Raw genomic sequence first — 15,493 nt, 5'->3', positions numbered from 1 at the left:
TCAAAAGTTTGTGTAGTACCTTGCTAAGTCATCTTGATTTTCAGAGTAAGACAATCCAACACCAGCAGGAGAATCCAGATAGATAATATTGGAAACCTGAATTCAAAATAAAAGTACACAAGGAACAAAAAGTTAACCTAATAACTAAGGCTGTAAGCAACAATTATTCCAAGATTATATATTCGCTTTCCAGTATTTTAACTTTGGACCAGCTGTATGGATTAAGATGCAGTTGGGGCAGGCTTCCACTAGTCTTTCCTGCTTGAAAATTGAACGGACCTGCCAAAATGCAGCAGAGATATTGATATGCCTCCTTCCCAAAAACATTCAAGTCAATTCAAGCGTATTACATATAAAATTAGAGACTATGTGGAAGACCACAAGAAATTAAGAAGGCATTTGTATATGAAAAAACAATAGAAAGATACGAATTTCATATTGGGAGGTGCCATTACACTAATTCACTTCCCCATAGAGTCATAGACCATACCTCATTTTTATAGACATATTTCTACCCAAACATAATGGGCAAACAGGAGTGTATCAAACCATCAGTAAGCCACTTAAGCAATGATTTAGTAGATTCTAGGTTGATGAAATGGCGTAAATAAATCTCCCATTGCACCAAACATTTTGGATAAGGCAGTTTCCTATCAATTGTTTCAACAACTAACTAAACAACTTCTACATAGTACATATAACATATTAAATGTGTGGAACAGGAAAATTTAAGTCATATCAATCAGAGTGCTAATTAAGTGAAACCAATACCGTGCTCATACACGAAGCCATCGAAGCTAGAACACCCAGGTCCACCATTGAGCCATAGAACAACAGGGTCCTTGGATGGGTTCCTCTCATAAGCAATAAAATAGTAAAACGGATTCTTCCTATGACTCTTATCAATGTTCACATACCTTCAATACCCAAGTTATAAATATACCTAAGTTTGCAGACCGTTAAAACTTTTAAGCAAAATAATAAAGCAAAAAAAAAAAAAAAAAGTTACCCAAAGTAATGTTTGGAAGGAAAAGTGTCATTGAAACTTAACCGGGAAGGTTTGTGATGAGAGCATTCTGATTGGCTGCTTTAGAGAATGACAAAAAATATAATAAACCCAACAACACAGTACTACAGATGAAAAGTAAGAAAAGCTTCACTTACCTTGCTGAGTGTTTATAGTTTAGATTGAATAGATTTCAAAACCCCAAAAATTAAAGAATAGACAATGGACTGATTAAATTGCTTCTTTCTTCGTCAATCGTGAGTTCTTCAATCTTGGCGGTTGAGAACTCATGGGATTTTGGTCTTTTGGGTGTTTTTTATTTTGCGGACTATTAGAAGGTTTTTTGTTGTTTTAGGATTCATAGTTTAAACTTTGAAGGACTGGAAGGGTTTTTAGTTTTAGAATCAATTTTTGTTTTCTATGACTTCGTAGTTTTATCACTTAATCCTTTTTAAAGTGGCGTCTAATTGTTTTATGTATCTTGAAATCATCTGCACGATCTCGAGAGAATTCTACGACTGAATTACCTAGGATTGAGGACTTATATGTAATAACCGATGAACATGTCCTAGATAGTAATTAAAAATACGTCCTTAAGTGAAAATATTACTGACGTGGCCTCCTGAAATCGCAGATGAGCATTTTCTCCCACTGTGCAATAATATATTTAGATATAAAGATAAAGAAGTCATAAACCACGGTAGAAAGTGGAAAATTTATATACCACTGTTTATGTTTAAGGTAGTGGGGATGTGGAGTACTCTCATGCTGAAAAAAAAACTAACCATGGTATATGGCCCAACTTATCCCACGGTTTTCATGTAACTGTGGCATATACTAGTAAACCAATGACCAAAGAAATTTCCGCCATGGTATATTAGTATTTCCCACGGTTTTTGGAAGAACCGTAGTATAAACGTTCTTATTGACCGTGGTATATGTGTCATTATGTAGTAGTGATGTATGAGTGGAACAAGTTGCATGTTTAGGATATATATATTATTAGTCTAATATATTATTCAGTATGTAATACGTCACTTGTGTAGTAAGTATTTCTATCGCATGCCTAGATTTTATGCATAATTCCTTATTATGCATAATTTGTAAATAACTTTTAAAAAAAAATCATCATAAATCATAAACATATTCCAACAGTGTCTAAGAAACTTGAAAGATTGAGGTTCTCAAATTAAAGAACGTGTTTGCATGAAAAACCTCCCTCATATCATGGTTGTTGGTTTATACACACGTATTCCTCGATTCACTGCTAGATTAGCAGCAGCGCAGGCCTACGTTGTTCACTTCTAATCCTTACATAAATGATAACATTCATGTAAAAATAAGTTCTTTTTGTGCTCATATTTAATTTTATGCTTGCATGAGATTAAGGTGTGGTAATAATAAAGAATTTGAATATACTTATCCTAGGCGAAAATACGATAAGCATTTGAGTAAGTTCTCACCTCAACAAAGTTCTTCATTTGTTAATGAAAATCATCAAAATCCTTTGACGCCATTAATTCCATTCATTATGGCCGAAGAAACTCCACCAGCTGAGAAGCCCCTTCCGGACTTCTATACTGCCTCATCACAGGAAAGAACTTCTTCCTGCATCAAACTCGAGGATATTGCAGGTGATTTTCGAATCCCTCCCAACTTTTTCGGATTGCTACTTGTTTATCATGGTTTAGACCTTGAGAAACCGTACAATCACCTTCGTAGGATTCAGCAAGTCGCCACCACTTTCCAACATCCATCCGTCTCCAATGAACAAGTCTTGCTAAGGTTGCTTCCATTCACTTTAGCTGATAAAGGTTTAGTTTGGCTAGCAGGTCAACCACCACAATCCCTAGACACATGGAAAAAATTGTGCAATCTTTCATGGTCAAATTCTACACTCAGAAGAAAACTACTGAAATGCTTTAGAAAATCCAATTCATTCGCCAACATCCTCATGAATCGTTTACCGAAGCATGGAGTAGATTTACCGATCTTCTTTTAGAATGTCTCCATCATCAACTTGACACCGTTGTCCTCGTCTGTTCATTCTTTAATGGTCTTTCCGATCATCAAAAAGAAATGCTTGATATTATGAACGATGGTTGTTTCATGGACAAGGGGCTACTGAGGCATACAATTTTCTTGAAAAACAAGCTTCGAGAGGTACCCACTGGAGTAACACTGATACTTCACGATCATCTCAAGATACTACTCCTAAAGTTACATCTATATTTAAGGTAAAATCTGATCATGAATTAAAAACTTTGATTGAATCCCTAACCAAGAAGGTAGATGCCCTTGTAGTTCAAGTGAACGATAAAAAACCAAAATAGGTCATGAACGTTAACACTTCCCCATGTTTTCTTTGCCTAAGTCCAGACCATCCTAATGCATATTGTCCCTTGTTATATGACTCCACTACCCAAACATCTGAAGAAGCTTGTGCATTCAACATCCCTAATGCACCATGGAGACAACATCCGAATCTCGCTTGGCGACCAAATACACAACAGATGGCTCTTCCAGGTTTCACCAATCCGCCTGTTCAACCATCCACCAGCTATATTCCACAGTACCAACAAGGTCAAAATCAGGTTCCAAGCAATTCAAATTCCACCTACCAAAACAACAGCAGCCTTGTTCCAGTAAATCAAAGTTACGGATATCATCCTTAACCCACCAACAATAACCGTGATCTAGTTCTAGTTGCTCCACCTATGCAACCTTCTACTAATAAGACGACTAAGACTTTCCTTGCATACATGAATCAACAATCTCAAATCTTGACATCTATCTAGCAATCTCTTCAACTTTTAGCTCAAGATAAGAGTTAAAAGGGTGTGTTTCCTGGACAAGAAGTTCCAAACCCTAAGCAAGTAAACACTGCCTTTGAACTCAACAATGCCCCAAGTACAAATAATCTGAACCAAGGTGAGGTGAATGTCGTCACTACTCTTCGTTCTAGCAAAACCGTAGATAATCAAATACGAATACCAGATGATCACCCACATACAGTTGGATCTCTCAATGTACCAGTTTATGATGTTGAACCTACACAGGATGCGACACTTCCAACCAAGTCATCATCCACCACACCGAAAAACGAGCAAGTTTATTCGTATGCCAAATTTAGACCAAAGACACCGTTTCCTGCACGTTTGGCAAAGAACAAACCTGAAGAAAATTTTGATGAGATTCGAGAAACTTTTAAGAATTTGATGATCAATTGACCATTTCTCGATGCCCACAAACAATTGCCAAAACATGCAAAGTTTCTAAAAGATATGTGCACTACCAAAAGAAGAACCAATGTTCCTCATCAAGCGTTCCTCACATAACAATTCCCTTCCATCACTAAAACCAACGGTATTATAAAATACAAAGACCCAGGCACCTACCGTTCCATGCACATTGGGAGACAAATATACTACTATTGCAATACTAGTCCTAGGCGTAAGTGTGAACTTACTTCCATATTACCTGTTCAAACAACTAGGTCTGTATGAGCTTAAACCAACCAATATGACTCTGCAGTTAGCCGATCGCTCCATCAAATATCCCAAAGGCATTGTGGAAAATGTCCTCATAAAGGTCCAAGACTTTTACTATCTAGTCGATTTTGTCATTCTGGATATAGAAGTTGCCTGGGACTCCATTCCTATCATCTTACTTAGGACGTCCTTTCCTTGCAACTGCAAATGCCCTCATAAACTGTCGGGATGGTTCCATGACCATGTCCTTTGGAAATATCATTGTGGAAATAAATGTTTTCAAACTGATACCACAAAGTATGGATGGTGAGATCAACATGATCACCAGTTCGGTTGATGTCTTAACTCTAACGTTGGTGCCAATTCTTCTTACGGAGGACGACAAGGATCACAATTTCTTTGCCGACTTCATTACTAAAGATATTGAAGATTTCCTTAAGGATGCCCATACTTTTGTGGATGAAGATTATCATGTCAATCTAGACAAGCTGGATGACGAATACTTCAAATTCTTGAGAGCCTATGATGAGTTACCACCTGTGGAAACCCACCCACCTTCTCCCACCATGATTTCCCATCCTCCACCCTTTCAACAAAACATTCAGTTTGCACTTGACTTTTTCACCTCTCCCGTTCTTCATGAGTTTTTCAATCCTTCTAGCGAGAACGTCATACCCATGAACAAACCTCTGGAGCATTTCTTTTTTAAATACGAAACAGTAGAGCCCTACTCATTCAGAGAGTTTAGTGCTAAACCCACTTTCTCAATTCTGCTAAAACATCTACATCCCAAGTGTGCTTTACGAGCATCATTTTTCTCATCGTCATCTACTCGAATATCGTTCCATTTGAGAAAAACAAAAGTGCAAGCTCATTTAGGTTCTCTACCTACTAAACCTAGAGGTAACGAATCTTGGTGTATAAATTTGTTTGGGGGTGAACAACGTGTTAGTTGGACAGACCCATAACTTTTTCGGTTGTTGATATATGATAAGCTGTGTGTTGATTTCTGAGGACCCCGCATGTTTAATTAAAGTCTTGAGAATCTGACTTTAAACGACTCATTTTTTTCTTTCGGTGTACTCCTTTCCACTATTACATAAAGGGAGTACACTATTTTGGTACCCAGGCCCTCCCTTCTTTTTCTCTCAATATTATTTTGGAGTGTGTGGAGTAGAAAATGATGAGTTGACTGTGATGGGTGAGATGATGGGTAACCAAAATTTCCCCTCCTTCCTTCTCTACCATTTTCTACTCTCTTCCTTTCGACATTCAGCTTAACATTTGGTGTACGTCTCACCCATCTAGGATAGATAATAGTAGTAGTTTTTTTGTTCGTAAATGACGTGCATGAAGGATAGGGTGGTGTATGAATTGTCAAACGCCTACCTACCACGGTCTTCAACCACTAGCATATGCTCGCTCGTACAAGGTATACACTTGCCTCACACCAACAGAGCGAGATCAACTTCATCGCCACGCCATTCCTCCCATAGGATGGGATTCGTCTTGAGAATTTGACATTAAAAAACTCAACTTGTATATACTCGCGTCTTTTACAATTCATCTTTGTGCTATTGCTACGCACAAAAAGATTTTGTGTAGGCCATCATATGTTACCTACTAGGAACACGGGCAATAGATTCCACCCCGACCAACCCCGGGAAGTACATAATCTCCATTATTCTAGAGGCAGTTTGAACATAAGCCATATGTAATAAGGATAGCTTAGTTCGCCGCACTCCTCGCAAGGTCCATGACGGTATTGTCCTGAGCACTAAATCTCTCAAAACATAAATGGTGAAGCCCAGTCTGGCTGGATTGGGTTCTTGATTAGCCGACGCGAAAGTTGTCTCGGATCATCTCGATTGAAAAAGTGTTCAATTGCTATAACAGTGATGGTAACACGTTAATCTTCCTTTGTAATATATCTCCGTCCGCTAACGAACATCTTATAACGGTCATAATGGTCGTCAGCTAACATTAATCTGCTAACGGTAAATTACAAATGGTCGAGTCCAACGGCTCTGCCTAACGGACAAGTCCAACGACCATATTCCAACAACACTCTTCTCCCCCTATAAATTTGCTTTCTTCATTTCCCCATTCCCTAACCTTATTTTCTCCCCTCCTAATCTCATATTCTCATCTTACTTCAATTTTATGGATAAACTAGAGAAGTTGTATAAGCAGGACATTGACGATGCAATTATGGTCTTCTGGTTGACACTTTTTTATTGTTGTCATGTTGTTGATGTGGCATGTAGTTATAACAAATATCTAGATCTATGTAACTTTCGTTGTTTTTGCTTGTATTTTAAGTGTGGTGTGTTTAATAAATTCTGATAAATTGTACGTGTTATGTATTAATTTGAGAAATTATCTATGTTTCAATTTGTGTGTATTACTTGTATTTTTTTCCTTAAAAAAAATCATAAACCCATTAAAAAAAATGAAACAAATCAAAACCAACAAAAACAAAGAAAAATGAACTTATTCTGCTCAAATATAGTCGCACGAGCTACTCTGTAAGCTCAAAATAGCTTCCACTATTGAGGTTTTCACCATCAATTCTGAATATACGTGTTGGTCTAACTATCTTATGAAGCCTTCTTCCATATGTTCTACCTCATTACAAAGCCTCGATATTCGTCTAGGGAATCTGACGTTAAAAGACCCATCTTGAAAAAAATTAGCTTTTCACGTACATACCACGTACAAATGGTCAAACAAAAGCACATGTCTCACATGGTGTGTTATCCTTTTCTTATTGGGTGATTTTTTATTGTATATATTTGTTTGTTTTCTTTGATTGGTGTGATATTTTCATTTTTATTTTGGCATGTTGTATATTGTGCTCGACGCACTTTTTGCCACAGTGTTAGCTGAATTTTTGCTCAAGTTTCTCAGGTATTTTCTTTCTTCAACTCTTGACACTTTGAGGACAAAACGTCCGTCTGTTTGGGGGTGGTAAGAACCTTTTGCAAAAATTTAGCATATTTAGGTTATTTATAGTTGTATTTTCTTTTCTTTTCAACGTATTTAGTGACAGAGTCTTGTTTCCTTTCCTATGATGAAAATTATCTAGAAATCTCACCTTAGCACTAGGATGAGAAATTGTTCTTAGAAATTTATGTTAATACGTACGCAATAGTTTTTACATCTTTTCATGAGAATTCATGCACTGAGTATCATTGACTATACATAGCAGTAAGTTTATGGAACCCACGGTTAGTTTACTTAAATTACTGATCCTGTGATAATCTAACCAAAAAGCCTCGATATGTGTGAATTATGAGTAATGACACGGAGGAGTAGTTTTCTGAGTAGAGAAAATGATGTGTCTACTTACTTGATCACTATCCGAATCCTAGGCGAGAATTTAGGCTTTCTTTGGATCGACATAGCCAAAATTCATACCTGTTATAAATTTTACCGCTAGTCGCCCCACTGAACCTTTCATAAAACCTTTCACTTCCAAAATTCTCTTACCCATCTATTAAACCCCAAATAAAATAAACCCACCTAAATGATGAGTATGAGAAATAGGATGAAATTTGGAAAAAGAATGAGAAAGACTTGTCCCTAATCAAAATCGGTTACTTGCTTCAGTAAGAAAAAGAAAGGAAAAATAGAATTATGTTTTCCAAAAATCAAAAGAAAAATCAAAGTTTGAACTCCCAAAAATCAAATCAAAAGGAGTCTAAAAACTTAAAAGTTCCAAGTATATATGGAAACCCATGTAAGAAGCAAGAAAAAAAAAAAAAGGATTTCTCTAGTGTAAATATCTTGAAAACCTTATTCTCTCATACTTATCATTTTTTATTTTCCATTCCATTTTATTTTACACTACCACCTAAGCTCCATAATACCTAATAAAGACCTCTAGCTCAATTTGGAGTAGGATGGTGTGATAAAAATTAGTAGATGTGATTGATCAACCTCGACTCCTCTAACTGTCCTTGAGATGTAAGGAAACGTGTGCCACTGCACACTGATGTTTGCGAAACCTAAGTAGAAAAATTACGAGTGAAATTATGTTTTGACATATACCTGTGAGAACCTATTTAGGGACGCTCTCTAAAGAATCCAGAAACGTCCCTACTTGTACATTTCAATGTAAAATCCAATATATGCATGTTCATATGTAGATGTTTTAATTATTGTGTGTATATTAACTTGAGTTTCAATTGAATTAATCTTCGTTCCCCGCTAGTGAGATGTATAGATATCTGAGATTAATTAAGGGAATAAGCCTTTGTTAATGAGTCGTTGTAGTATAAGTGAAGTTTGTGAGTATCTTCTCTGGAAAACTCTCATGAGGCTAGCTAAAACTCGTCCACTAGAGAATTCCTAGTGGTTTAAAGCCTTGTTGCATACAATCAATGCAGCCACTCTCTGAAAAAAGAGAATTAGCTTAGGACAACACATTTTTGGCCACTTGTCTGTTTTAATGCATCCTCTTTGCTTGAGGACAAGCAAAGTGTTATGTGGGGGTGGTGTGATAAGCACCCAAAACTGTAATATAAAACCCCATAGAGACATAGCATTTTGGTTAATTATGTGTTTAATAATAATAAATTAATGATATTTTCATGTTTTTATAGGATTGAGCAATCAACGTGAAAATGAGAATAAAAGCCAGTATTTAAGCATGGAATAGTGTGTCTACATGAAGTATTTCAATTTAGCCCACGTGAATCTAAATGAAGCACGACTAAAGCCCAGGGAACCAAACAGGATCAAAGCGTAGAAAAAACATGAAACTTCTGAAGCCCTTATTTGCTTAACCTGGACTCCAATGGTGGAAAATAAACCATCAGAAAGATCAGTGCGGCGAGCTCTGCACATAGGCAGGACTTTGTAAAAATTGAACTTTTTAGACCCGCCACTGGTCAAAGCATGAGGAACCCACTGTGCGGACCCACAAAAATTGGTGATCAAGCTCACACGTCAAGCTTTAGCACACGTCAATTTGCATGAAAGGCTTCTGTGCATAACTTTGGCACAAAGTCTTATTTAGTGGGAACAAATCATTAGGTGGCAAATAAAAGTTATTAAAGACACAAAAGTCATGATTAGTTGGCAAACAAATCAAGATTAAATTAACTTGCCACAAAATTCTCATTTGGTTGGCACAGGTGGCAAAAGTTTCGATGAATTTTTGCAACAAAAGTAATGAGGTACAACAAAGTCCATTATGACGACACAAAAATTCAAATGAAATGGAAACTTTGGCACCAAGTCTTGATGGGAACAAAGTTTTTGCGTAAAACTTCGATTAGGTGGCACACAAAGAAATGGTCTTAATAAAGAAAATCAGACGGACCATTAAATGATGTAGTTGAAAGTTGGGAATTTACGTAGATGCAAAGAAAAAGAGCACTTCCATTGGCTATTAAAAGATGTCTTCAGTAGCAAGACACAACTTTGGCTTTGTAGTTTAGTTTTATTTGGAGTTTAAAAGTTTCCATGTAAGGTTTTAGTTTTATAATTTGTTTTATGTTAATAAAATCTTTTGCATGTCTTTATATGTTTTTACATTGTTGCTATTTCATTAAACAAACAATTAGATTTCTTGATTAGGTTAACATCTTTAGTAACTTGCATATTAAGTAACGTAGTAAAATGGGTTAAATAATATTTGTATAAATCCTGCTCACTGATAAGCACCCAAAACTGTAATATTAAACCCCGTAGAGACATAACGTTTTGGTTAATTATGTATTTAACAATAATGAAATAATTATATTTTCGTACTTTTACAGGTTTTCGTAGTTAACGTGAATATGATGATAAAACATGCATCGAAGTATGGAAATACTGGATTACTTGAAGTCTTCCCACTCAGCCCCAGTGAAGCCCAACAAAGCCTGACTAGAGCTGAAGATTATAAAGGGACAAAACCAGTGCAGAACGGGTCCATATGTAAAGAAGCATCAAACCTCTGAAGCTCACATTTTTCAAACCTAGACACCGACTTCGGCTAGTGAACTACCATAGCAACCAGGGCAACGAACTCTACGCAAAGATAGAAAGTTGTACAAATTCCAAAATCAGCACCGCCACTAGACACACCACGTGGACCCACTCTGCGGGTTCACATGGCATGACGAGTCAGTATAGGTAGGTGGCAATTGATGGTCACAATTGTGTGCCACCTTGTAAGAGGAAAAGACGAAACAATTCAATGTTTGAATTGATTTAGCGAAAGGACAAAACAAAATTAAAACATAACAAGACATTACAAAGTTTGGAAGTTATCAAGTTGAGTAAAAACAAAAAATTAAATGAGTTAAGGGCTTCACGTGAAAGGCTGGAGATATATATATATATGAGAGAGGACCTCACTATATATTGTTGGTTAGGCTGGAGACTTTAGACACGGAGTTTTAGCTTTTCTTTTTGCTGTTTCATTCCAGTACGTAGCTTTCCTTTCTAGTAGCTTTCATACCAGCATCAGTACTGTAAGTCCTTTTACTTAATAAACGTAATTTATTTTCAAGTTTAATTCCTGTTCATTATTTACTTATTTATTGTATACAACAAGTTAAATTAATCATCCAATGACCATGAGCTAAACCCCCCCCCCCCCAAGGGGAAGGGTTAATAATGCTCGTGTGAGGATCCGGATTGACATTTTAATGTTCCAGAATCACTACTTAGGAATTAAGGGTAGATTATACATCCGGTCCCAAAATGATTGAGATTGTCCAAGTTTGGAGTGTTAATGCTCCAAAACAGTTTCGCGAGAGACCCAAAATGTCTCACACGCGACTCTCTGGTATCAGATAGCCCTTTGATTTGTCCAGCTGATGTAGAATCGAACCAGGAGCTGAAATGATATTCCATAGATGGAATATTATTTCAACTCCTTATGCTAGTGAGTTGAGCTCAGAGATGCGTGCATCTCACTAGGGATCGATATGATACTCGACGCTGTCTCGGGTTTGTCTATGAACTCGAGATGGATTAGAGCTGTAGTGATGTGGCATTATAACTATTGAAACTGATCTTGCATGAGTACGGTTAACTTTTTCCCTGTTTCTCTATATATGTTTATTTACATAGAAATCAATCGTTATTATTTTACGTTACTTGCATTGCCGTTAATTTCTCTAAACCTAAGAAATAACCTAAAATCCTACTTCCTAAAAGTTGTAAATCCAGTTGTGAACCTTGCCGAGCCTTAAGGTATGGATGATCCCTTACTCGACCTATCTTACCAACCCACGTGAGTAAGGTAACTTGACTAAACGGTCGTTTACAGACTTTGGACTTTGGACTTTGGACTACGAACTTCGGACTAAAAGAATAAATCCTGAAATAACTGTCTATCAAATGGCGCCGCTACACGCCTAAGGACTCGACATTTAACGTAACAACTGGAATACATCATTAAAAAAAAAAAAAAAATGCCTTTCCTACCCCCCTCATTTTTCAATTTTCATTTGTTTTGCGATACTAATGTGTTACGTACCTGTTTGCCCAACTTTTCTTTTTCTACTAATAAATATCTGTGAACCAGAGTTTGTTTATCATTATTAGCACAGTATAAGTATTCTGTAGGAAGTCGAAGTACTGAATTGATCTTACAGTCTCGGACGAGACTATAATAGTAGCGCGCGATACTAACCTGGAGTATCAACACTCCAGTTTTCAAGTACAAGACACTTTCCTTCTCAGTACTATTTTGGACTCTCTAGACCTGTTTATCCACCATCCAATAAGTTCACGAGCTTAGGAGTTAATTCGATCATTATACAAGGAATCGCGGGACGCCAGGTTTCGAATTCTTAAACTCCTCAAACTTTGTCGAGGATATTATTTGGTTGATTGCTATAACCTGTTTTACATCGCATATTTGTATGTTGGAATGAGATCTCGTTATATATATAGAATTTTTTCTGAGTATGTGTGGGTCGTCATTACATATTAATGCGGTTAATATGATTCGAATATATTTGGATGTCTGCGTAATTTCAAACCACCTGCTTAGATTATTTTTGTATGTGTGTATTACATCCATTCACGTCACGGTATTACTTTGTATGAGTTCATTCTCGACATTCCCCTAACTCGCATCTAGTTGCACTTATTTTTAGCTATATATTATTGCATGCATAGGACGTGTTTCTATTCACGTATAGTCAATATAGAGTTGCATGTGTAGATTTCCTGTGTAAAACTAACATGTGTTAATTGTATGATTAGTCATCTATTTTGGCATCTCTCGTTTTTAATTGCATGTTTCGTAATCACGTCTCCATAATACATTAATTACGTAAACTTTAAAAAAAAATCAAAAATCAAAAATCAAAAATCAAAAATCAAAAATCAAAAAATCAAAAATCAAAAAATCAAAAATAAAATAAATCAAAAATAAAAATAAAAATAAATAAATAAAAAAATCCTAATAATTAAATTTCATCATAATCCTACTAATAATAATCGCGCATAATATACCATAATCAATTATCATCCTATTCCATCAGTGTATAGCAAACTTGAGAGAATGAGGTTACCTAATTAAGGAATGTACTAGCACAGAAAATCTCCCTCAATTCTCTCAAGTGAACTGGTTGTTGGAATATTCACACGTTATCCTAGCTTACCTGCTCAAGTTAGTGATAAGTGCTCAAAAAGTGCTATTTAACCCTTGATTATGTCTCTTGTTTAGCCATTTTAGTGGACTAATAGTGTTTGTAAGTTATGTTTTATGATTCTACAGGAGAAAAAGTGTTTTGTTGAATATTAGAAAAAATGGGGTAAAACGGAGCAATTCGGAGCATTAAGGATCACATGGGAAGCCCGTGGACAATCATGGAGAAGGCCAAGGAATTGGAGCTATTAAAAATGCGACTTGGACCTATTTTAAAGCCTATTTGGAAGCCCAAGGCCAAAGGATTCGTTGCTTGGACCAAAGCCCGCAAAAGAGGATAGAAGGATAGAGCAAAAGAGACAAAATAGGCTAATGCGTTTGGGACGCATGGATCGAGCGCCCAGACGCATTGATCACGTCTGAGACGCATGAATAGTCCCGTGGCGCATGGATCGATTAATCTTGTAGCTAATTTCTTCTCAGTTTTGGAGACGAAGTTGGACTCTGAAAGAAGTCTATTTGTATTAGGAAACAAATGACAGTTCGGAATGCTTCTAGAGCTCATTGTAACCTCTATAAATAGAGGACCTAAGTGCCTCATGTAATTTGTCAATTCACTTATACTCTTGTCCCTAAAACTTGAGGCAGAGAGAGATTAATAATAAAAGATCGGTTTTAACTAGCTGAGTCTTAATAAATTAGTCTTTCTAGTCTTATGTTCTTCGACTTTTCTTTTTCTCGTTCTTTGTGTTCTTCCTTCTTTATGGAAGGCTAATCTTCTCCTTCAAGGGAGAAGATGAAGCCAGTGATTAAGGTTTAATGATTCTTCTGGTTCATGGTGTTCTTCAATCAGGTTAGTTCTTTATGTTTTTAGTTATTAGTTACATTGCCCAGACCAGGGGATGGAAGTATAGATTAAGGTTTTTATTTATTGCAATCGAATATCATGCTAGTTTAAGGTTGTATTTATTGCAATTGAATATTTGTTAGTAACATGCTTTTATTTATTGCAATTTAACACAATGCTAGAATAGGGTCTTATTTATTGTAATTGAATATTATACTATTATTCTCTACTTTTCTTCTAGTTGTGTAATATTTTAGAGTAAGGGAAGTATTCCTTGTGTTTGCCTTAGATGGTGATTCATTGAATAGCTACCCAAGTTCACATAAAAGGAAAGAAGATACTAGTAACATGAACATAGGAACAACCTTAAGTAGAGTTAATTGTTAACGATGTTTTGTCCAAGAGGGCATCGGCACTCGCTCGATTGCCTAATTGTAGTCTACTTGTAAGAACAACCATGAAGCAGAAGGTCATAGATTAAAAGTATTTGTGGATTCTAATCTCTTGAATTCTCTCTCTTATAAATTCTCAATAGTTTAGTTAATTTAGTTTAGTTTAGTATTAGAATCTAAAATCTCTACAATCATAGTTTTTAATCCCTTAAACCCCCTTTCCAGTCCTGTCCTTCACATAACATACACTTAAAAGTGGAACGATGCCTTACTCATTCTTTACTTATTGAGGGATAATTAGGTTTTGATACGCTTCTGTTTTGTTCAACGACCATACACCATCTCCATACACAAAAAGAGGCAGGTCAATAATTGCGCCGCTGCCGTTTTAAGTTGTTTATGTTTAACGTTTTCTTTCAAGATTAAAAGTTTGGATCTTGAGGTAATTTTAGCCGCATCATCCATCCTTTTGAGAAAGAGAGAAGCTTGAAGGATATCTCGAAGACAAGATCTACCATCCAGGTTAGTTGAATCTTCATTCTTTTTATTTCATTCTTAGTATAGTTGCATCGTAGTTTAGTTTTATTGCTTCCTTAGTATAGTTGCATCATAGTTTAGTTTTATTGCTTTCTAGTATAATTACATTTATGACCTTTTCAACAATTGAAGTTGTAAGCCAACACAGCGAAACATCAAACTCTAGTGTTTCTTGTCTGAATCTTGACAAACCGACTATCGTATGTAGGCCGTGGTACTTAAGCAATCCAAGTGATTCACCATAACCCTAGAAGAGACAGCTTTAGACAACGGGCGAGATACTAGCTGCAAAGCCCAATCCAGTTGAAGAAAAGTAGTTTTGCATATTAGTATAATTTAGAATAGTTGCATATTAGTTTAATTGCATTCAAGCATAGTAGGATAGTTTTCATCATCTTCGCATAGCAAGAATACTAGACAGGATTGATACAATAGCCGCACGCAATGATGGAGGTGTTGTGGACACCAATAATCCTGAAGCTATCTCACCCATGCAAGCACAATAGAGGAAGAAGCTGAGTGATTTCTATTCACCAATCATTGGAAACCCACCAAGCAGTATTGTATTTCTAGAGACAGAATCTAACCAGTTTGAACTTAGAGCATCAGTAATCTCTA

The 15,493-nt window shown here is 36.2% G+C and overlaps 1 protein-coding gene across 1 annotated transcript; it reads right to left on the bottom strand.

Annotated features, from left to right (window-relative positions):
• On the bottom strand, positions 1-3,053 carry LOC147498921 (serine carboxypeptidase-like 20). Its single transcript, XM_086563373.1, has 4 exons — positions 2,995-3,053; positions 772-917; positions 203-279; positions 1-96 (listed from the first exon to the last, which is right to left on the bottom strand). The coding sequence occupies exons 1-4, from the start codon at positions 3,051-3,053 to the stop codon at positions 1-3; spliced, it is 378 nt and encodes a 125-aa protein (XP_086419499.1).
• Positions 3,054-15,493: the final 12,440 nt, after the last annotated feature.

The sequence above is a fragment of the Coptis chinensis genome, chromosome 5, assembly GCF_015680905.1.
Source record: "Coptis chinensis isolate HL-2020 chromosome 5, ASM1568090v1, whole genome shotgun sequence".
Taxonomy (NCBI): Eukaryota; Viridiplantae; Streptophyta; class Magnoliopsida; order Ranunculales; family Ranunculaceae; genus Coptis; species Coptis chinensis.
This window is presented reverse-complemented; position numbering and strand designations above follow the sequence as displayed.